The following is a 22,167-nucleotide window of genomic DNA, read 5'->3' on the forward strand; positions in this document are numbered from 1 at the left end:
CTCGCGGTACAGGCTGCGCCGCCTGGAAGTGAACCTAGGGGCGAGGGTGAGTGGCCTACTTCGATGTGTTCACGCCCCTCGATTGGCGCTCCCCCAGCTTCGGCAGTGCGCCTCGCAGTGCGCTGAAAGCTGTCACCGCTATCTTTGCCTGCTCGGCGAATGCGGCGAGCTTCTTTGCACCACACGCGTTGAGCCAGCAAAGAGAGCGGTGATAGCTTTCAGCGCACTAAGAGGCGCACTGCTGAAGCTTGGGGAGCGCAGAGGGAGGGGCGTGAACACGTCGGAGTAGGCCACGCACCCTCGCTCCTAGGCTCACTTCCAGGCGGCGCAGCCTGTACCGCGAGCCACGCGCTCCTCTGTTCGCATTTCATTTTTCCCCGATAGTACGCTTGACTTGAGCATGACTAACATACCGGCAATCACGATCGCGACTGCTGACTTTCCTATTGTCTTTATCGATAAATGGCATCGCACCATTTGCCCTTTCCATTGTACTTTCTGCTCGGACGTCGGCGAGTAATCAGTCTCTCGGGTATAACTACGTTCGTGGGGATTACTTTGGTATTTACAATCACCTACGCAACGTAGACTGGAGCATTATTTAACTTTGTTTCAATATCGATGGCGCAGTTAAATGTCCAACGGACATTGTAACTTCAGCCATGGATAATTTCATTCCACGCGGAAGTGGTCGAAGTAGAAACGACCCTTTTTGGTTTTCCAGAGAGCTACGTGATGCGTTCGGTCAAAAAGCGAGCTATAATAAAAAAGAAGTACAAGAACACCGGCATATATAAATGGCAGGGGCTGTTTAAAAAATATCGTTCAGGAGCCAAAAAGTTAATACGGCGTGATAGGGAGAACTTGCGAAATTCAGTTGAACGCAATCTAAAACGCGATCCTAATACTCTATGAAATTACGCGAGGTGTTTGAGGACGTCTAGTCGATCGAAAACTATTGCATTGCAAGACGACTCTGGATATAAATCTGAGCCGTCCGACATCTGTGATCTTTTTGGTACGTTCTACTCTTCTGTCAGTAACTTGATAACTCCGTGTACTGTTATGACCGATCCGCATCTTCAGTCTACCTGCAGCTTGGCAGTTTCGAATCTTACGCTTGAAGATGTGCTTTCCGCAATAAATGAGCGCGCTCCAAAAAACGTCATGCGGTGAGGACGGAATTTCTGCTTTCGTTGTTAAGGGATGCGCAATATTTTTGCCCCTGTGTTGCTACGCGTTTTTAACATGTCCTTAGACGCCAATGTATTTTCTCAAAAATGGAAGAACACAGTAGTTGCACCTATACATAAATCTGGTGGCACTGACTCCGTTAACAACTATAGACAAATTTCTCTTCTTTGTTCTTTTTCTAAAGTATTTAAAAGGCAATGTATAAGCATATTTATTTTCATTTTAAATCGCCTCTTTGTCTCAACCAGCATGGTTTTCGTCAAGGGCGATCAGTGGAAACAAACCTTGCATCATTTTTGGAACACACTCTGCTTAAGGTCACGTCCTGTGTACAGTTGATGCCATTTATTTCGATTGCTCTTAAGCTTTTTATCTCGTAGATCATAAGTTGTTCCATGCCAGATTTTCAGTATTGGACATGACTAGCTTGTTTTGCAGTTGGTTGTCTAATTATCTTGGCGGAAGACCTAACAGAGTAGTGTATGAATGGTGTATTTTCTGCCTCATATGTTTTAAATACTGAAGTGCCTCAAGGGTCCAATCTGGGGGCGTTGTTATTCAACATGTTTGTCGATGATTTGATAGATAGTGTGCAGAATTCAATGATGCTGCAGTTTGCAGATGATGTTAAGATTTATCGCGAAATTCCTTCAACAACTGGCTGCCTTATGATGTAAGACGATGTTCAGGCAGTTTTAAACTGGTGCTTGAAAAATAATTTGGTACTTAACCCCAGTAAGACCGAGATAGTTTCCTTTACACGTAAGACAAGGTACGTTGACTACTCGTATATTAAGTTGTTTTCAGCTCTCGCGAGGTCAGATACTATTCGTGACTTGAGAGTGCAGTTCGATTCCTGACTTTTGTTTACTGAGCATGTTTCAAAAGTTATGAATGATTCTTATCAAATGCTATGCGTCATTTCTGGAATGACGTGAAATTTTCGCATTTACGCTAGCATGATTCATCTATTTCGCGCCCTTCCTTTTGTCTAAACTTGATTTCTGTTCAGTCGTATGGAACACCATTGGATCGACTCAATTATTTTTTTAAATTTTAGAAGAGCATTGTTGGCTGCTTCATAAATAAACTCTGTTGTTCTCCGTAGTTTTATTTATTTCCTTTTGTCTTTCCTAAATCCCGTCTTGCTTCTTTTTTTTTTTGGCTGTATCTGTTCTTTTATTGTTTGTAAGATGTGCGCACTGATAAGGCCACGAAATGTTTTGGGCCACATTATACGGAATAAATAAATAAATAATAAATCTGTGTCCTCTAAGATCGTCAACAATACTCACAATGCAATAGGCATAACGAGCTTTATAGTCGCCGAGTAAGAGTCGTCGTCGCACAGCAATGGTTGAGCCATCACCGATTGGAGCCAAGCGAACCATGGGGATGTCAATCGCTCCAGAAGTACACTGCGCTACATTGCTTGCAGGAAAACGACAATATTGTTTTCTCCCGCAACTTTACAGCATAGATTAGTCGACATATTTTAGACCCAGAGATGGGGAACAATAAAAAAAAAGGAAGAAGACCACACAATCTCAAACGCAGTTGAAATTGTTTGGTTTGAGCACTCCAATAAATAAACTTCCAAACACTTGGGGAAAGAGAAAGGCAAAAAAGGAACTCAAACCCATAATCAATGCGATCAACTTGTTCTATACCCAGACAAAGACAAGTTAAGCAACTCGCCGGCTCCACAATTTTTGGAAAGGGAACCGCCACCCGAACAACAACAACCCTAAGGACCAACACATTCCTTATTTTCATGGTATTTCTCATGGCCTAAAATCGTTGGGGGCAAACTTTAACGTAAATGTGTTTTTTTTTTTAAACGGACTTTCGCTTGGACAGGCACACCCTGTTTACCTTCGAACGTAAGGGACGTTACGGGAAAACACCTAGAGTTCCCTCTGCCACCTCTGTCGCAGAGGTGGTCTATATTTCGATTGCAGGTTGTGTTATGTTAGAGAGACAGGGCGTTGTTCGAATGACCGCCTTACGGAACACAAAAGAAGTGTAAACAATAAGGTCCAGAGTTCTTAAGTTGCAAATCACTTTGGTTCGTGTAATTTTTGCTCCACTCTTTTGGAAGAAACTTCCATTCTGTGCAACGAAAAGGATCGTTTAGAAGGCTAATTAAGGAGACTTTGTGCATTCGCGAGCGGGGGAATTGTGTAAGGCTCCCGTCTTTGGCTATCAGCGGTAGGATGAAAGCGTTTTTGCTTGTGTGAGGGGGCTCCTAAACTTTGGGCGGTGGGGGGGGGGGGGGAGGGGGGGGCAGAGCCTTTTATACTGGGAGACTTCGGCGGTCTATTGATCCAGCCGCCAGTCTGGCAGCACTGATCGAACAGTCTGGCAACTGTGCGCATTGCATTCCGAGACATACAATCGAAGCAGCATTTTCAGAGTTAGAATCAGATCAGGCCGTAGGGAATAATAGCATCTACACAACACAAGAGGAGGATCATAGCGAAGAAGAGGAAATGACCACTGGGGAGTGGGAAAAAGCAGAAGGAAGGGTTCCGGCTGGAACTGCGACAGGTCCAGACGGCATACCAATGAGATTGATAAAAGTGCTAGGCAAAACAAGCAAATTGAAACTAAGGCAGGTGATTGACCAGATACTTATGGGAGGGGAGGTACCCAGTGACTGGAAATTGAGCAGGATGAGATTATTACATAAGGGCAGGGGAGACAAAGACAGTATCAAATCATACCGACCAATCACAGTAACTTCAGTAATATACAGGCTAGCTATGCAAATTGTAAAAAGAAGAATGGAAGAATGGGCAGAGAGAAAGCAGATCCTAGGGGAGCTTCAAAACGGTTTCAGGAAAGATAGACGACTAGATGATAATTTATTCGTAATCACTCAGTGCATAGAGATAGCAGTGACAAGTCAAAGGCAATTATGGGTAGTATTTTTAGACATCAAAGGGGCATATGACAATGTGAATCAGGAAAAACTCTGGAACCAACTGAAGGGATATGGGCTAGAGGGAACCATGGTTAAGTTTCTAGAATTGGTTTATACGGAGAATAGGGTGGTTATAACATGGGAAGCCGAAACTACAAGACCAGCAGCAATAAAAAGAGGTCTTAGACAGGGTTGCCCATTGTCTCCCTTGCTCTTTATGATATACCTCAGTGAAATGGAAAAAAGTTTAGAACGGTGCAACCTGGGTTTTGACCTGACTTACATGGAGGAAGGACATGAAGTAAATCAAGTATTGCCAGGGTTAACGTTTGCAGACGACATTGTACTCATATCAGAAAGTCATGAGACCATACAGGAACTGATTAAAATTTGCAGCAGGGAAGGGGACAATTTAGGACTAAAATTTTGTAGGGATAAGTCTGGTATAACAGTTCTCAACGACGAGAAGGGGGAGCCCCTGGAGATACAGGACACATTAATAGAACACGTAGAAAAGTACAAATATCTGGGAGTATGGTTAAGTGAAGGAAGACGGTATCTGAAAGACGATGAAGATATTGTAATAAAGAAGGGGAAACGAGATTCGGCTATCATGAAACACAGGGCACAATGGAACTATAATAGATATAAAGTTGTTAGGGGTGTATGGAAGGGAGTCATGGTGCCAGGACTGTCATTTGGGAATGCGGTATTGTGTATGAGGTCAGAAATTCAGGCAGGTTTAGAGATACAGCAAAGGAGTGTGGGTAGGTTGGCATTGGGGGCACATGGGAATACACCAAATGAGGGAGTACAGGGGGATATGGGTTGGGCATCTTTCGAGAGTAGAGAAGCGATCAGTAAAGTAAAATTTGAGCAAAGACTAGCTGAAATTAAGGATACACGGTGGGCAGCGAAAGTGTACAAGTATCTATATATGAAAAGTCTTAACACTAGGTGGACAAACCGAACCCGCAAGCTGAGATTTAAATACATTCAACGAGATGGAGCCGATCAGAGCATAACAGTAGAAAAGGGAGTAAAGGAAACAGAGAGGAAATTGTGGGAAGAGAGAATGCAGGGGAAATCAGCTTTAGCAATATACAGGGCACAAAAACAAGAAATAAAGAAGGAACAGCTGTATGATAATTCAGTGGGGAGCTCTTTGCTTTTTGAGGCTAGAACGGGGGTGCTGCGAACGAAAACGTATAGGGCTGAATTTCAGGAAGTAGACACTCTGTGTGACGTATGCAACCGCGAAAGGGAAACTATAGAACATCTAATTTTAAGGTGCACGGGGCTTCGTCCCACCCTCTTGGGGGGGATGACTACGGATTTGGAGGGGGCGCTGGGTTTTCCGGACATGAATGGACGAATGGATAGGGAAAGAATTGCGATTACTAAGAGGAGATTGGAAGATTGGTGGAAGAGATCTAGGGAAGGATAAAAAAAAAACACAACTACATATAAAAATAGGCAATAAATTCAATTTAAAAGAGAGGGGGAACTGTTATAACAAAATGCATACAAAAAAAAACTAGTAGAAGGGATGACGAAATGTTAGGCTAGGTGGCGCAAGCTGCCGCCCGATACAAAGGGTATAGCCATTACCATCCATCCATCCATCCATCCGGTCTCGTCGTCCGCCATGATGTGCCCTGTCGTCTCGAGCCGGCAGCCGTTTAACAAGCGTGGAGCGAGAGGCGTCGGTGAAAATGATTCTTCTGCGCTCCGCGAGACGTTAGGAGAAAACGTAATGGGGTGCTGAAGTGCCGTTGGGTGCTCGAACAGCACGAAGAAAAGGGGTTCAGGATGTACCGGTTCCCGCAAGGAACAGAAAACCGTGCAAGGCACAAGATCCGGGAGGCCAAAGCAAAGAGGGTTAAGTGGAAGCCGACTTCGAGTTCTCGATGGTGCGAGGTAATATTATAATGAATTTATTTTGTGAGCTAAACGCGTTTTGTTTTGACTAAAACTGCATGTGCAGCGACTTGACGCGGCAGCGTCAGGTGAGTGTCCGTTGATCACGAAGCCGTTTCCTGCTGCGCAAGACCTGATACTTGCGAGCGGCCTAGCTTGCGAACTTTGAACTGTGTATATACTGTACTTCTGTATAAGTGCGAGCGGAGCCGATCTCTGCAAGCGCCTGCATGTCGCGCTGAAGGACGCGTGCACTGTACGAGCGCACGCGCTCCGTCGTCACGTTCAAAGCATGCAGCTCGCTCTCGTAGCTTTCTCTACGCTCGAGGTTTTAGAAGCGGCCTCGTAGTTGCGCTTTGCCGTCTAGCTAGCGCTTTTGTTCGCTAGCGATACCTTTATTTATTATTTTTTTTTAATAGGCGTAGTAAATACTTACGGGCCATGCCTTTTTTTTTTTTTTGAGGTGCACTTTGCAGACAGTGAATTCGAAAGCGGTTGTCGATTCCAAAAAGCTCAAGCACAACGCGATGCCGACGCTGCTTCTTAGCAGCAAACCAAAGAATGTCAGAAAAGAAAAAAAAAAAAAACACCAAAAGACCGGCAGGTGAAGAAGAATGACAATCGGTCCGCCGTATTCCATACAATGGTGCACAAACCTTTTGATGTGGTAAACAGTCGGGGAGCGATCCAGACAATCGAACTTACCCATTGATAAATCCGCACAAGGCCGCCTAGCTCTGTCGGACGTCGGGCGTTTTTGAGCGATTCCCCATTTATAAATGAGTGCCGTTCGTAAATGGGCGGTTTGTTTCCTAATTCTTACATGAATAAGGCATCGAATTACAAAATGGTTGTTTTCCGACCTTCTCCTCACGGCAACAAAAGCGCAAACGGCAAAACCTACACGCGTATACATCGCACTTGAATGGGGACCCACTTGCCGGGAGGCACATCATGGCGGGAGCGGAACCCATGGAATCCGTTAAACCTAACGGCCGTAGGGGGGGGGGGGGGGGCAGCGGTTTCTTGGGAGTAGGAATTTGAGCTTAGGCTATAGAGGTTTGGAGGTCGGATTGTGTGTTGGACATTGGGGATGTAGTTGTCGGGGTGGCGGTTCCCCTTCCAAAAGTGGGGTGCCTGGGAATGGCTTATTCTGTCTGGGACGAACTCGTTGATCGTCTTGTTTATGCGTCTGAGTTCCTTCTTACCCTTTCTCTTGGTACAAGTGTTTGGAAGTCTATTTATTTATGTTATCAAATCAATAAATTTCAGCTGCGTTTGAGGTTTTGTTGTCTTTGTCCGCCTTTTAATTGTTCCCCATCTCAGGGTCTAGAGGATGTCCATTCATTACCCGCTCGCCTGCAATCTATCACTGCTTATAGATTAGTGTCACGAACTAGCAACTTCACCAACACGAGTTTTCATGACAGTGTATCGGTTCAGAAAAAAAGAAAAAAAAAACAAGAATTGAGGATAGTAGAGAGGAAATACAGGCGATCGCATGTTCGTGCAATCCGTGTCACGCAGTGCTCCACGTATCATAAACAGACGCTCTCTTTGGTTGAAGTTTTCTTCGTGTGCTCCCCGGCATGCGTTTATTCAAGGACATATACCGCCTACTAAGAAACGTACTCTCTCCCAAGCATTAACCAGAGCCAGATCATTACACAACAGTTAATTTATTGTTATTATATTATTATTGCTACTATTATTATTGTATCATCGTGAGGCCCTAAGACCTCTGCGAGTTTGCCCAGTAATTTTTTTTTTCGTTGGTGCTCTTTTTCTTTTTAGTGCCCTACACTATTTGTACCTACAGTCTTGGTCTGTTCATCCCGACGTTCTGCTTCGCCTTTCTTCAATACGGACGTACAAGTGTACGTGTGTATGTGTGCGCGCCGATGAGTGCCGTTTCTTTTATTTAGTGCTCCGACTGATCTGCTGGCCCAGCGGCTAACTGCGTACGTCGTGCGGGAGCAATGACAATTTCTTGTGTAATTTTCTTCTTTCTTTTATTTTTACATACTGTGTGACAATATGCGAGCTCGCCCTTTGATTCTTCTCTTGCTGGATCTGGTCCCACAAGCCCTTGCCGGCTTTGACCAGGTCCGAAGCTGAACTTGGTAATTCTTCTCTCATGAATAAATATTATTATTATTATTATTTCTTGTGTAATTTTCTTCTCTTCTTTTATTTTTACATACTGTGTGACAATATGCGAGCTCGCCCTTTGATACTTCTCTTGCTGGATCTGGTCCCACAATCCCTTGCCGGCTTTGACCAGGTCCGAAGCTGAACTTGGTAATTCTTCTCTCATGAATAAATATTATTATTATTATTATTTCTTGTGTAATTTTCTTCTCTTTTATTTTTACATACTCTGTGACAATATGCGAGCTCGCCCTTTGATTCTTCTCTTGCTGGATCTGGTCCCACAATCCCTTGCCGGCTTTGACCAGGTCCGAAGCTGAACTTGGTAATTCTTCTCTCATGAATAAATATTATTATTATTATTATTTCTTGTGTAATTTTCTTCTCTTCTTTTATTTTTACATACTGTGTCACAATTTGCGAGCTCGCCCTTTGATTCTTCTCTTGCTGGATCTGGTCCCACAATCCCTTGCCGGCTTTGACCAGGTCCGAAGCTGAACTTGGTAATTCTTCTCTCATGAATAAATATTATTATTATTATTATTTCTTGTGTAATTTTCTTCTCTTTTATTTTTACATACTGTGTGACAATATGCGAGCTCGCCCTTTAATTCTTCTCTTGCTGGATCTGGTCCCACAAGCTATTGCCGGCTTTGACCAGGTCCGAAGCTGAACTTGGTAATTCTTCTCTCATGAATAAATATTATTATTATTATTATTTCTTGTGTAACTTTCTTCTCTTCTTTTATTTTTACATACTGTGTGACAATATGCGAGCTCGCCCTTTGATTCTTCTCTTGCTGGATCTGGTCCCAGAATCCCTTGCCGGCTTTGACCAGGTCCGAAGCTGAACTTGGTAATTCTTTTCTCATAAATAAATATTATTATTATTATTATTTCTTGTGTAATTTTCTTCTCTTCTTTTATTTTTACATACTGTGTGACAATGTGCGAGCTCGCCCTTTGATCCTTCTCTTGCTGGATCTGGTCCCACAAGCCCTTGCCGGCTTTGACCAGGTCCAAAGCTGAACTTGGTAATTCTTCTCTCGTGAATAAATATTACTATTATTTTTATTTCTTGTGTAATTTTCTTCTCTTATTTTATTTTTACATACTGTGTGACAATATGCGAGCTCGCCCTTTGATTCTTCTCTTGCTGGATCTCGTCCCACAATCCCTTGCCGGCTTTGACCAGGTCAGAAGCTGAACTTGGTAATTCTTCTCTCACGAATAAATATTATTATTATTATTATTTCTTGTGTAATTTTCTTCTCTTCTTTTATTTTTACATACTGTGTGACAATATGCGAGCTCGCCCTTTGATTCTTCTCTTGCTGGATCTGGTCCCACAAGCCCTTGCCGGCTTTGACCAGGTCCGAAGCTGAACTTGGTAATTCTTCTCTCATGAATAAATATTATTATTATTATTATTTCTTGTGTAATTTTCTTCTCTTTTATTTTTACATACTGTGTGACAATATGCGAGCTCGCCCTTTGATTCTTCTCTTGCTGGATCTGGTCCCACAATCCCTTGCCGGCTTTGACCAGGTCCGAAGCTGAACTTGGTAATTCTTCTCTCATGAATAAATATTATTATTATTATTATTTCTTGTGTAATTTTTTTCTCTTTTATTTTTACATACTGTGTGACAATATGCGAGCTCGCCCTTTGATTTTTTTATTGCTGGATCTGGTCCCACAAGCCCTTGCCGGCTTTGACCAGGTCCGAAGCTGAACTTGGTAATTCTTCTCTCATGAATAAATATTATTATTATTATTATTTCTTGTGTAACTTTCTTCTCTTCTTTTATTTTTACATACTGTGTGACAATATGCGAGCTCGCCCTTTGATTCTTCTCTTGCTGGATCTGGTGCCAGAATCCCTTGCCGGCTTTGACCAGGTCCGAAGCTGAACTTGGTAATTCTTCTCTCATAAATAAATATTATTATTATTATTATTTCTTGTGTAATTTTCTTCTCTTCTTTTATTTTTACATACTGTGTGACAATGTGCGAGCTCGCCCTTTGATCCTTCTCTTGCTGGATCTGGTCCCACAAGCCCTTGCCGGCTTTGACCAGGTCCAAAGCTGAACTTGGTAATTCTTCTCTCGTGAATAAATATTACTATTATTTTTATTTCTTGTGTAATTTTCTTCTCTTATTTTATTTTTACATACTGTGTGACAATATGCGAGCTCGCCCTTTGATTCTTCTCTTGCTGGATCTCGTCCCACAATCCCTTGCCGGCTTTGACCAGGTCAGAAGCTGAACTTGGTAATTCTTCTCTCACGAATAAATATTATTATTATTATTATTTCTTGTGTAATTTTCTTCTCTTCTTTTATTTTTACATACTGTGTGACAATATGCGAGCTCGCCCTTTGATTCTTCTCTTGCTGGATCTGGTCCCACAAGCCCTTGCCGGCTTTGACCAGGTCCGAAGCTGAACTTGGTAATTCTTCTCTCATGAATAAATATTATTATTATTATTATTTCTTGTGTAATTTTCTTCTCTTTTATTTTTACATACTGTGTGACAATATGCGAGCTCGCCCTTTGATTCTTCTCTTGCTGGATCTGGTCCCACAATCCCTTGCCGGCTTTGACCAGGTCCGAAGCTGAACTTGGTAATTCTTCTCTCATGAATAAATATTATTATTATTATTATTTCTTGTGTAATTTTTTTCTGTTTTATTTTTACATACTGTGTGACAATATGCGAGCTCGCCCTTTGATTTTTTTATTGCTGGATCTGGTCCCACAAGCCCTTGCCGGCTTTGACCAGGTCCGAAGCTGAACTTGGTAATTCTTCTCTCATGAATAAATATTATTATTATTATTATTTCTTGTGTAACTTTCTTCTCTTCTTTTATTTTTACATACTGTGTGACAATATGCGAGCTCGCCCTTTGATTCTTCTCTTGCTGGATCTGGTGCCAGAATCCCTTGCCGGCTTTGACCAGGTCCGAAGCTGAACTTGGTAATTCTTCTCTCATAAATAAATATTATTATTATTATTATTTCTTGTGTAATTTTCTTCTCTTCTTTTATTTTTACATACTGTGTGACAATGTGCGAGCTCGCCCTTTGATCCTTCTCTTGCTGGATCTGGTCCCACAAGCCCTTACCGGCTTTGACCAGGTCCAAAGCTGAACTTGGTAATTCTTCTCTCATGAATAAATATTACTATTATTATTATTTCTTGTGTAATTTTCTTCTCCTCTTTTATTTTTACATACTGTGTGACAATATGCGAGCTCGCCCTTTGATTCTTCTCTTGCTGGATCTCGTCCCACAATCCCTTGCCGGCTTTGACCAGGTCCGAAGCTGAACTTGGTAATTCTTCGCTCATGAATAAATATTATTATTATTATTTCTTGTGTAATTTTCTTCTCTTCTTTTATTTTTACATACTGTGTGACAATATGCGAGCTCGCACTTTGATTCTTCTCTTGCTGGATCTGGTCCCACAAGCCCTTGCCGGCTTCGACCAGGTCCGAAGCTGAACTTGGTAATTCTTCTCTCATGAATAAATATTATTATTATTATTATTTCTTGTGTAATTTTCTTCTCTTCTTTTTTTCACATACTGTGTGACAATATGCGTGCTCGCCCTTTGATTCTTCTCTTGCTGGATCTGGTCCCACAATCCCTTGCCGGCTTTGACCAGGTCCAAAGCTGAACTTGGTAATTCTTCTCTCATGAATAAATATTATTAATATTATTATTTCTTGTGTAATTTTCTTCTCTTCTTTTATTTTTACATACTGTGTGACAATATGCGAGCTCGCCCTTTGATTCTTCTCTTGCTGGATCTGGTCCCACAATCCCTTGCCGGCTTTGACCAGGTCCGAAGCTGAACTTGGTAATTCTTCTCTCATGAATAAATATTATTATTATTATTATTTCTTGTGTAATTTTCTTCTCTTCTTTTATTTTTACATACTGTGTGACAATATGCGAGCTCGCCCTTTGATTCTTCTCTTGCTGGATCTGGTCCCACAATCCCTTACCGGCTTTGACCAGATCCGAAGCTGAACTTGGTAATTTTTCTCTCATGAATAAATATTATTATTATTATTATTTCTTGTGTAATTTTCTTCTCTTCTTTTATTTTTACATACTCTGTGACAATATGCGAGCTCGCCCTTTGATTCTTCTCTTGCTGGATCTGGTCCCTCAAGCCCTTGCCGGCTTTGACCAGGTCCGAAGCTGAAGTTGGTAATTCTTCTCTCATGAATAAATATTATTATTATTATTATTTCTTGTGTAATTTTCTTCTCTTCTTTTATTTTTACATGCTGTGTGACAAAATGCGAGCTCGTCCTTTGATTCTTCTCTTGCTGGATCTGGTCCCACAATCCCTTGCCGGCTTTGACCAGGTCCGAAGCTGAACTTGGTAATTCTTCTCTCATGAATAAATATTATTATTATTATTATTTCTTGTGTAATTTTCTTCTCTTCTTTTATTTTTACATACTGTGTGACAATATACGAGCTCGCCCTTTGATTCTTCTCTTGCTGGATCTGGTCCCACAATCCCTTGCCGGCTTTGACCAGGTCCGAAGCTGAACTTGGTAATTCTTCTCTCATGAATAAATATTATTATTATTATTATTTCTTGTGTACTTTTCTTCTCTTCTTTTATTTTTACATACTGTGTGACAATATGCGAGCTCGCCCTTTGATTCTTCTCTTGCTGGATCTGGTCCCACAATCCCTTGCCGGCTTTGACCAGGTCCGAAGCTGAACTTGGTAATTCTTCTCTCATGAATAAATATTGTAGCGTTTACCGCTTACAAGGTGTTCATTTACTGGACGTCCGCTTGCTTTGCTCGTAGGCTTCCAACTGGCGCGAGCACTCCGTGTTGTTCTCCTCGTTGTCTTCTTTTCCGCGACCTCAGCTTCGCTACATTATCCCCCTCCCGTCTTCTGGAATTTTATCCAATTTTAACGAAGTCCTTCATACAACGACAGTCGATCACGGTGAACCACGAGAGCGCGGGATCGATCGTTTTGACGTATGCGATAGACCACGTCACTGAGCCGTTTCACGATTGTAAAAGGTCCTTGCCAGTGACGCTGCAGCTTTGGGGACAGTCCTCGTTTCCGAACCGGGTTATACAACCATACCCTGTCGTCTGGTGAAAAAGGGCGTGATGTGACGTGTGCGTCATACTGGCTCTTCATGCGAGCGAGGCCGCTTGACAGCCGTTGTCGTGCAAATGCGTGCATTCGCTCGAGGTTTGTTCTCAGTTTGCTCACGAAAGACACAGGGTATGTGGCCGGTTCTGATGCTCGTGGGATGGTTAGTTCACAGGGCATACGAAGGTCATGGCCGAGCAGCATCATCGCTGGCGTGTAACCGGTGAGCTCGTGAGCTGCTGTACGGTATGCGTACAAGAATAGGTGCACGATGCTGTCCCAGTCATCTTGACGATCATTTACAAATATCGACAGATGTTGTAAGATGGTTCGGTTCATTCTTTCTACCAAGCCGTTTGACTGCGGGTTTAAAGGTGTGGTCCTCGTCTTGGCGATGTTGAAGATCTTGCAAACTTCTTGAAATACGTGAGATTCGAAGCTCCTGCCTTGATCCGAGTGAATGCTCAGGGGCGCCCCGTACCTGGTGATCCAATTCTTCACCAGTGCGTCAGCAATTTCAGGGGCGGTCTGGTTTGGAATTGGAATGACCTCCGGCCACTTTGTAAAGTAGTCAACAATGACTAGGAAAAACCTGTTACCAGATTTAGATCGGGGAAGTGGGCCTAGCACGTCAATGCCAACGCGCTCAAAAGGCGCCCCCGTCACATGCTCTTGAAGCGGTGCTCGCTGTTTGGCGTGAGGCCCTTTACGGGAGGCGCACATGTCGCACTGTCGACACCACTGCTTCACGTCACTGTGACACTGCAGCCAGTAGAAACGTTGGCGAATCTTCTTTATCGTGCGATTCACGCCGAAGTGTCCTCCTTCTGGACTACTGTGCAGCTGTTGAAATGCGTGGGAGCAGAGTGTGTGTGGCAGTACCAGTTGCCAGACGACAGAGCCACCCGCAGCTTACTCCCAGCGTCGATAGAGAACGTTGTCGCGAAGGTACAAAGAGTCCCATTGCACCAAGTAGCCCTTAAGGGTAGGAGATAAGCTGGATACCTCCTTGCCTTGAGGTCGTCTATTCTTCGTTTTCCATTGTATAAGCAGGCCAATGTCTGGATCGTCAAGTTGAGCTGCCCGAAGACTTTCCGGTGTCCACATTTCGTTGCCACAAGGAATTGTTTTGAGTGAGATGCAGCTGCGTTTTTCAATGCTTGTGCACTGCTTGCACGACTTCTCACCACATAGTCGACGCAAAAGGCCGTCGGCATTGGTGTGGAGTGAGCCGGAACGATGCTGTATCTCGAAGTTGTATTGGTGAAGGCGTTCCAGCCATCGGGCGACCTGTCCATCAGGGGTTTTAAAACTCAACATCCAAGTCAATGATGCTTGGTCGGTTCGGATAATGAATTTCCGTCCCAGAAGATAATGATGGAAATGGGTTATGGCCTTGATGATGGCCAAAAGTTCGCGTCGGGTGGGGCAGTAGTTGCGTTCTGGCTTCGTAAAAACCTTACTATCATACGAAATGACTCGCTCATGCCCATCTTGTTGTGATAGTCCAGCACCGGCTGCCGAGGCGCTAGCGTCGGTGTCAAGGATGAATGGTGTTGTGTCCTTTGGGAAGGCAAGAGTTGGTGGAGATGTGAGGGCCCTTTTGAGTGTCTCGAAGGCCAGTTGGCATTCTGGGGACCACACAAACGGAGCTTTCTTTTCTGTCAGGATATACAAGGGCTTGGTGATGTGGGCGAAACTAGGGACGAATCTTCGGTAGTAGGATGCCAGCCCAATGAAGCTTTGAACGTCAGCGGTGGATCTTGGGGTTGGCCACTCGGCAATAGCAGAGAGTTTCCGAGGATCTGTGGAAACTCCGTCCGTCGAAATGATGTGCCCGAGGTACTCAACCTGCTTTGTGCACAGCGAACATTTCTTTGGAGTAAGCTTTAGGTTTGCCTTTTGAAGTCGTGCAAGCACAAGCTCGAGATTCGCCAATTGATCGGAAAATGTCTTGCCCAATACCACAATGTCGTCGAGGTATACAAGACAAACTGTGCCTATGAGACCATGCAGCACAGATTCCATTAGTCTCTGGAATGTAGCCGGGGCGTTGCAGAGCCCGAATGGCATTACTCGGAATTGAAATGAGCCATGACCTGTAGTGAAGGCAGTCTTTTCTCAGTCATCCGGGTGTACGGGAACCTGCCAATATCCACTCTTAAGGTCAAGCGTAGAAAACCACTCGCTGCCTGCGAGAGCGTCCAAGATATCGTCAGTTCGAGGCAAGTGAAAGGAGTCCTTTTTGGTGACATCATTAAGTCGTCGATAATCCACGCAAAAACGTGCTGACCCGTCATTTTTCTTCACCAATGTGACTGGTGAAGACCAAGGGGAACACGCGGGTTCAATCACGCCCTGCTGTAGCATGGTCTTTATCATGTCGTTAACAGATGACTGCTGTGCAAGGGGAACTCGCCGCGGAGACTGTCGTACAGGGGTAGCCTGTCCTGTCACGATGTGGTGTGTTGCTGCTGATGACAAGCCCATATCACTGTCTCCCGTGCTGAAAAGCTTTGTAAATCTTTTAAGTAGCTGATGAAGCTTACCCGCGCAGGTTTTATCGAGGCCAACAGTCGCGCCCTCGTAGAGAAGTAACACGTGTGGGTCCAACTTGGTTGGTAATACGTGGAGACACGGACACGGGAACTCGGCATTTATTGGAAGTCCACTGTCGCAAAGAACCGTCACTGTGGCAGCACCCAGGGGAAACGAGTCGGTTCCCAAGTGCAGCAATCCGGCATTGAAGTCAAGCACACATTTGTGTGCTTTGAGAAAGTCAACGCCAAGAATGCACTGCTCCTCGACAGCCGCGACGACAACGGGCAAAGCAGCTTGAAGGCTTCCCACGGTGAAAGGCACGGTAGTGTAGCCGAGTACAGCTACCGTCTCCCCTGTTGCGGTCTGTAGAGCATAGTCACCGGAGTTTGCTGGGACAACTCGGTTTGCTTTCACTAGAACTTCTGGCCGGATTACAGAGGTTGTTGCGACGGTATCGACAAGTGCACGCACTGGTACCCCGTCTACGACGCCTTGGAGGTAGATGGAAGTCAAAGATGAAGCCAAGACGCGAGTTGACGTAATTCTTCTTGGAGCCATTGTCGTTGAGGTCCGGCTACCAGAGCCAAGATCATGGTTTCGGCACTGCGACCGCGTGTGACCTTGCTGGTGGCAATTCCAGCAAATTGGAGCTGGAGGTGTTGGCGTCTTTATAGCTGGAGTTTGCAGTTGCATGAAGGACCCTACACGCGTGGATCGAGATGCCTGTCGGGCAGCCTGTACCTCCAACGCACAAGTGTGTGCTACCCGCAGAGTCTTAGGGCTGCGAGGCGAACCGCATCCTGTACCTCAACAGAAGAGATGGCGTCGATAAATGCCATGGTAGCGACAGCCTCCACCGTGTCCTCTGGGCAGCTTGGGAACGCAAGACGTGCGAGGCGTTCAATGTCATCCGCGAGGTCGGAGATGGTCTCCAGCGCAGACTGACGACGGTTGCGAAGTTGTGCATGATGAAGGAACCGAAGCGGCCCTTCCCCAAAGCGCTCGTCCAATGCCGCGACCAAAGCCTGGTAGGATTGACGTTTTTCAGGTGCCAAATGATGCAATAGGGTCAACGCTGGTCCGGCGAGATGGGCGGCCAAGGCTTGCGCCTTTTGGGCCTCTGACCAATGGTTCGCGTCAGCGATGAGGTTGAATTGCGATATGTAGGAGGGCCAAGGAGCGGTACCGTTGTATGTGGATGGTTTCAGTCGCAGGCTCTGGCGCCCCAAGGGGGTTTGGGCTGGAGCGTCAACGACACGGGGCTCCATGGGTCAGGCAATCGGTCCTCTAGGCGCTGGAGGCGTTGGGTGAGAGATTCTGTCAATTCCCGAAAGGAAGAGGTTGCGCTTTGCAGAAGCTGACTCTCCCGCCGTGCGTAGGAGGCTTCGGCATGCTGGAGGTGGTTGGTTATAAGGGCTACGAGTTGGGAAGCTGGTGGGTCCGAGGCGGCCAGATTTCCGGCGCCGACACTTGCGGTGTGTTCACCTTGGGAAGTGGATTCCATGTTTCGGGGAAAACGTCGGCCGGAACGGAGCTCCACTTCTGACACCAAATGTAGCGTTTACCGCTTACAAGCTGTTCATTTACCGGACGTCCGCTTGCTTTGCTCGTAGGCTTCCAACTGGCGCGAGCACTCCGTGTTGTTCTCCTCGTTGTCTTCTTTTCCGCGACATCAGCTTCGCTACAATATTATTATTATTATTATTTCTTGTGTAATTTTCTTCTCTTCTCTTATTTTTACATACTGTGTGACAATATGCGAGCTCGCCCTTTGATTCTTCTCTTGCTGGATCTGGTCCCACAATCCCTTGCCGGCTTTGACCAGATCCGAAGCTGATCATGGTAATTCTTCTCTCATGAATAAATATTATTATTATTTCTTGTGCAATTTTCTTCTCTTCTTTTATTTTTACATACTGTGTGACAATATGCGAGCTCGCCCTTTGATTCTTTTCTTGCTGGATCTGGTCCCACAATCCCTTGCCGGCTTTGACCAGGTCCGAAGCTGAACTTGGTAATTCTTCTCTCATGAATAAATATTATTATTATTATTATTTCTTGTGTAATTTTCTTCTCTTCTTTTATTTTTACATACTGTGTGACAATATGCGAGCTCGCCCTTTGATTCTTCTCTTGCTGGATCTGGTCCCACAAGCCCTTGCCGGCTTTGACCAGGTCCGAAGCTGAACTTGGTAATTCTTCTCTCATGAATAAATATTATTATTATTATTATTATTTCTTGTATAATTTTCTTCTCTTCTTTTATTTTTACATACTGTGTGACAATATGCGAGCTCGCCCTTTGATTTTTCTCTTGCTGGATCTGGTCCCACAATCCCTTGCCGGCATTGACCAGGTCCGAAGCTGAACTTGGTAATTCTTCTCTCATGAATAAATATTAATATTATTATTATATCTTGTGTAATTTTCTACTCTTCTTTTATTTTTACATACTGTGTGACAATATGCGAGCTCGCCCTTTGATTCTTCTCTTGCTGGATCTGGTCCCACAATCCCTTGCCGGCTTTGACCAGGTCCGAAGCTGAACTTGGTAATTCTTCTCTCATGAATAAATATTATTATTATTTCTTGTGCGATTTTCTTCTCTTCTTTTATTTTTACATACTGTGTGACAATATGCGAGCTCGCGCTTTGATTCTTCTCTTGCTGGATCTGGTCCCAGAATCCCTTGCCGGCTTTGACCAGGTCCGAAGCTGAACTTGGTAATTCTTCTCTCATGAATAAATATTATTATTATTATTATTTCTTGTGTAACTTTCTTCTCTTCTTTTATTTTTACATACTGTGTGACAAAATGCGAGCTCGCCCTTTGATTCTTCTCTTGCTGGATCTGGTCCCACAATCCCTTGCCGGCTTTGACCAGGTCCGAAGCTGAACTTGGTAATTCTTCTCTCATGAATAAATATTATTATTATTATTATATTAATTTGACCCTAATCTTGAATAATCTGCAGATAGTCCCCGATGCTGACTTTAAGCTCGGTTTCCCTTTTGGCCTTTGCCTCCAATATGAAATAGCAATAATCGTAACACGTGCTTGTCTCCAGTTATTGACAGGGTTTTTGTCTGCGGTCTGGTGGTTAGTTGGTTTAGTTGTGTATGTGCTTTATATTTAAATGAGTGTTTTGCGGGAATTTGCATATGTATCCTGACTGCTGTGTGTGTTTTTTTCCTTTATTTTTCATTGTTGTTTTGCGTGATATCTTTCAAGGACTCGTTTGATGTTTTATTACACCGCTGCCGGGTTCAGTCCCACAAGCCGCTATTGGCTTTTGACGGACCCGCATATGTATGTATTGTATCTATATTTGTGCAATAAACATTATATCTTGTGTAATTTTCTTCTCTTCTTTTATTTTTACATACTGTGTGACAATATGCGAGCTCGCCCTTTGATTCTTCTCTTGCTGGATCTGGTCCCACAATCCCTTGCCGGTTTTGACCAGATCCGAAGCTGAACATGGTACTTCTTCTCTCATGAATAAATATTATTATTATTATTATTTCTTGTGTAATTTTCTTCTCTTTTATTTTTACATACTGTGTGACAATATGCGAGCTCGCCCTTTGATTCTTCTCTTGCTGGATCTGGTCCCACAATCCCTTGCCGGCTTTGACCAGATCCGAAGCTGAACTTGGTAATTCTTCTCTCATGAATAAATATTATTAATATTATTATTTCTTGTGTAATTTTCTTCTCTTTTATTTTTACAGACTGCGTAACAATATGCGAGCTCGCCCTTTGATTCTTCTCTTGCTGGATCTGGTCCCACAATCCCTTGCCGGCTCTGACCAGGTCCGAAGCTGAACTTGGTAATTCTTCTCTCATGAATAATTATTATTATTATTATTATATCTTGTATAATTTTCTTCTCTTCTTTTATTTTTACATACTGTGTGACAATATGCGAGATCGCCCTTTGATACTTCTCTTGCTGGATCTGGTCCCACAATCCCTTGCCGGCTTTGACCAGATCCGAAGCTGAACATGGTAATTCTTCTCTCATGAATAAATATTATTATTATTATTATTTCTTGTGCAATTTTCTTCTCTTCTTTTATTTTTACAGACTGTGTGACAATATGCGAGCTCGCCCTTTGATTCTTCTCTTGCTGGATCTGGTCCCACAATCCCTTGCCGGCTTTGACCAGATCCGAAGCTGAACATGGTAATTCTTCTCTCATGAATAAATATTATATTATTATTATTTCTTGTGTAATTTTCTTCTCTTCTCTTATTTTTACATACTGTGTGACAATATGCGAGCTCCCCTTTGATTCTTCTCTTGCTGGATCTGGTCCCACAATCCCTTGTCGGCTTTGACCAGATCCGAAGCTGAACATGGTAATTCTTCTCTCATGAATAAATATTATTATTATTATTATTTCTTGTGCAATTTTCTTCTCTTTTTTTATTTTTACATACTGTGTGACAATATGCGAGCTCGCCCTTTGATTCTTTTCTTGCTGGATCTGGTCCCATAATCCCTTGCCGGCTTTGACCAGGTCCGAAGCTGAACTTGGTAATTCTTCTCTCATGAATAAATATTAATATTATTATTATTTCTTGTGTAATTTTCTTCTCTTCTTTTATTTTTACATACTGTGTGACAATATGCGAGCTCGCCCTTTGATTCTTCTCTTGCTGGATCTGGTCCCACAAGCCCTTGTCGGCTTTGACCAGGTCCGAAGCTGAACTTGGTAATTCTTCTCTCATGAATAAATATTATTATTATTATTATGATTTCTTGTATAATTTTCTTCTCTTCTTTTATTTTAACATACTGTGTGACAATATGCGAGCTCGCCCTTTGATACTTCTCTTGCTGGATCTGGTCCCACAATCCCTTGCCGGCATTGACCAGGTCCGAAGCTGAACTTGGTAATTCTTCTCTCATGAATAAATATTATTATTATCATTATATCTTATGTAATTTTCTTCTCTTCTTTTATTTTTACATACTGTGTGACAATATGCGAGCTCGCCCTTCGATTCTTCTCTTGTTGGATCTGGTCCCACAATCCCTTGCCGGCTTTGACCATGTCCGAAGCTGAACTTGGTCATTCTTCTCTCATGAATAAATAATAATAATAATAATAATAATAATAAATTTATTTAATAAAACTAGCATGTCCACGTCACAAGTCAGGTTCGTCAAAGCCATCCAGGGCTTGTATGACTGAACCTATCTGCAGTGGCCTCAAATATAACTATGCCACCTACTAAAAAAGTTTGAATCAGTTCCAATAACGTTTGTGACACTTATTACACTTAGACTCAAGGGAAAACACGTATACACACACCTACACATATGCACAAACACGCAAGCCGGTCATTGTTACCATTGAAGAAGGTCTTGATAGATGTTATGTTCTTGGTGTTGTGGTTCTTGAAGCAGAGAGACTGGGTGTTGTAAGTCGTGTTGATTTGCTCAAGCATAAACCAAATAAAATAAAAATAATAAAATCTGGTGTTCAACATTCTTTATAGAACTGAAAAGGAATTGTGAAATACAATTGTGACGGATTACAGGGCCTCGTTGGTAGATAAAAGATGGCGAAGCGCTTTTTTGAGTTTCTTTTTGGATGTGAAGTCGAAGAATTCTGAAGGTAAAGAATTGAATATCTGAGGGACATAAAAAGATCGCAGGTTCTTGCCATAGCGGGTGTAATATACTGGAACAAGAAACCGTGAAACCGTTCTCAGTTCTCGTGAATTAGGTCGAGGTGCTCTAAAATCCTTTGTCCAATAGTGACTTAGTATAACTGATTTCGAAAACAGTGATTCGAAGGTGGGCATGGATAAGGCCTGAAAAAGATTCACGTTTGAGGTTGAAGGTTTGTTATTAACCTCTCGTACAATACCTTTTAAGATATTATTTACTTTCTTATGCCATAATCCAGAACATTGGCCGAAAACTGTAACGCCATACCGAAGTATACTATATCCTAAAGAGTAGGCTAAGAGCTTGCGAATTCCGAATGGTAAAAACGTCTTAATCTTGTAGAGTAAGCATAAAAATAATAATAATAATATTATTATTATTATTATTTCTTGTGTAATTTTCTTCTCTTCTTTTATTTTTACATACTGTGTGACAATATGCGAGCTCGCCCTTTGATTCTTCTCTTGCTGGATCTGGTCCCACAAGCCCTTGCCGGCTTTGGCCAGGTCCGAAGCTGAACTTGGTAATTCTTCTCTCATGAATATATAGTATTATTATTATTATTTCTTGTGCGATTTTCTTCTCTTCTTTTATTTTTACATA

General features: G+C 43.1%; 1 protein-coding gene across 1 annotated transcript in view; it reads right to left on the reverse strand.

Annotated features, from left to right (window-relative positions):
* The window catches only part of LOC115322494, a 150,543-nt gene extending 134,108 nt beyond the window's left edge, over nucleotides 1–16,435 (reverse strand). The window contains exon 1 of the mRNA XM_042293718.1: nucleotides 15,886–16,435. Coding sequence (XP_042149652.1) covers nucleotides 15,886–16,435 — 550 coding nt within the window. The remainder of the gene's footprint in view (nucleotides 1–15,885) is intronic.
* Nucleotides 16,436–22,167: the final 5,732 nt, after the last annotated feature.

The sequence above is a fragment of the Ixodes scapularis genome, unplaced genomic scaffold (genome assembly GCF_016920785.2).
Source record: "Ixodes scapularis isolate PalLabHiFi unplaced genomic scaffold, ASM1692078v2 PGA_scaffold4__175_contigs__length_147842914, whole genome shotgun sequence".
NCBI lineage: Eukaryota > Metazoa > Arthropoda > Arachnida > Ixodida > Ixodidae > Ixodes > Ixodes scapularis.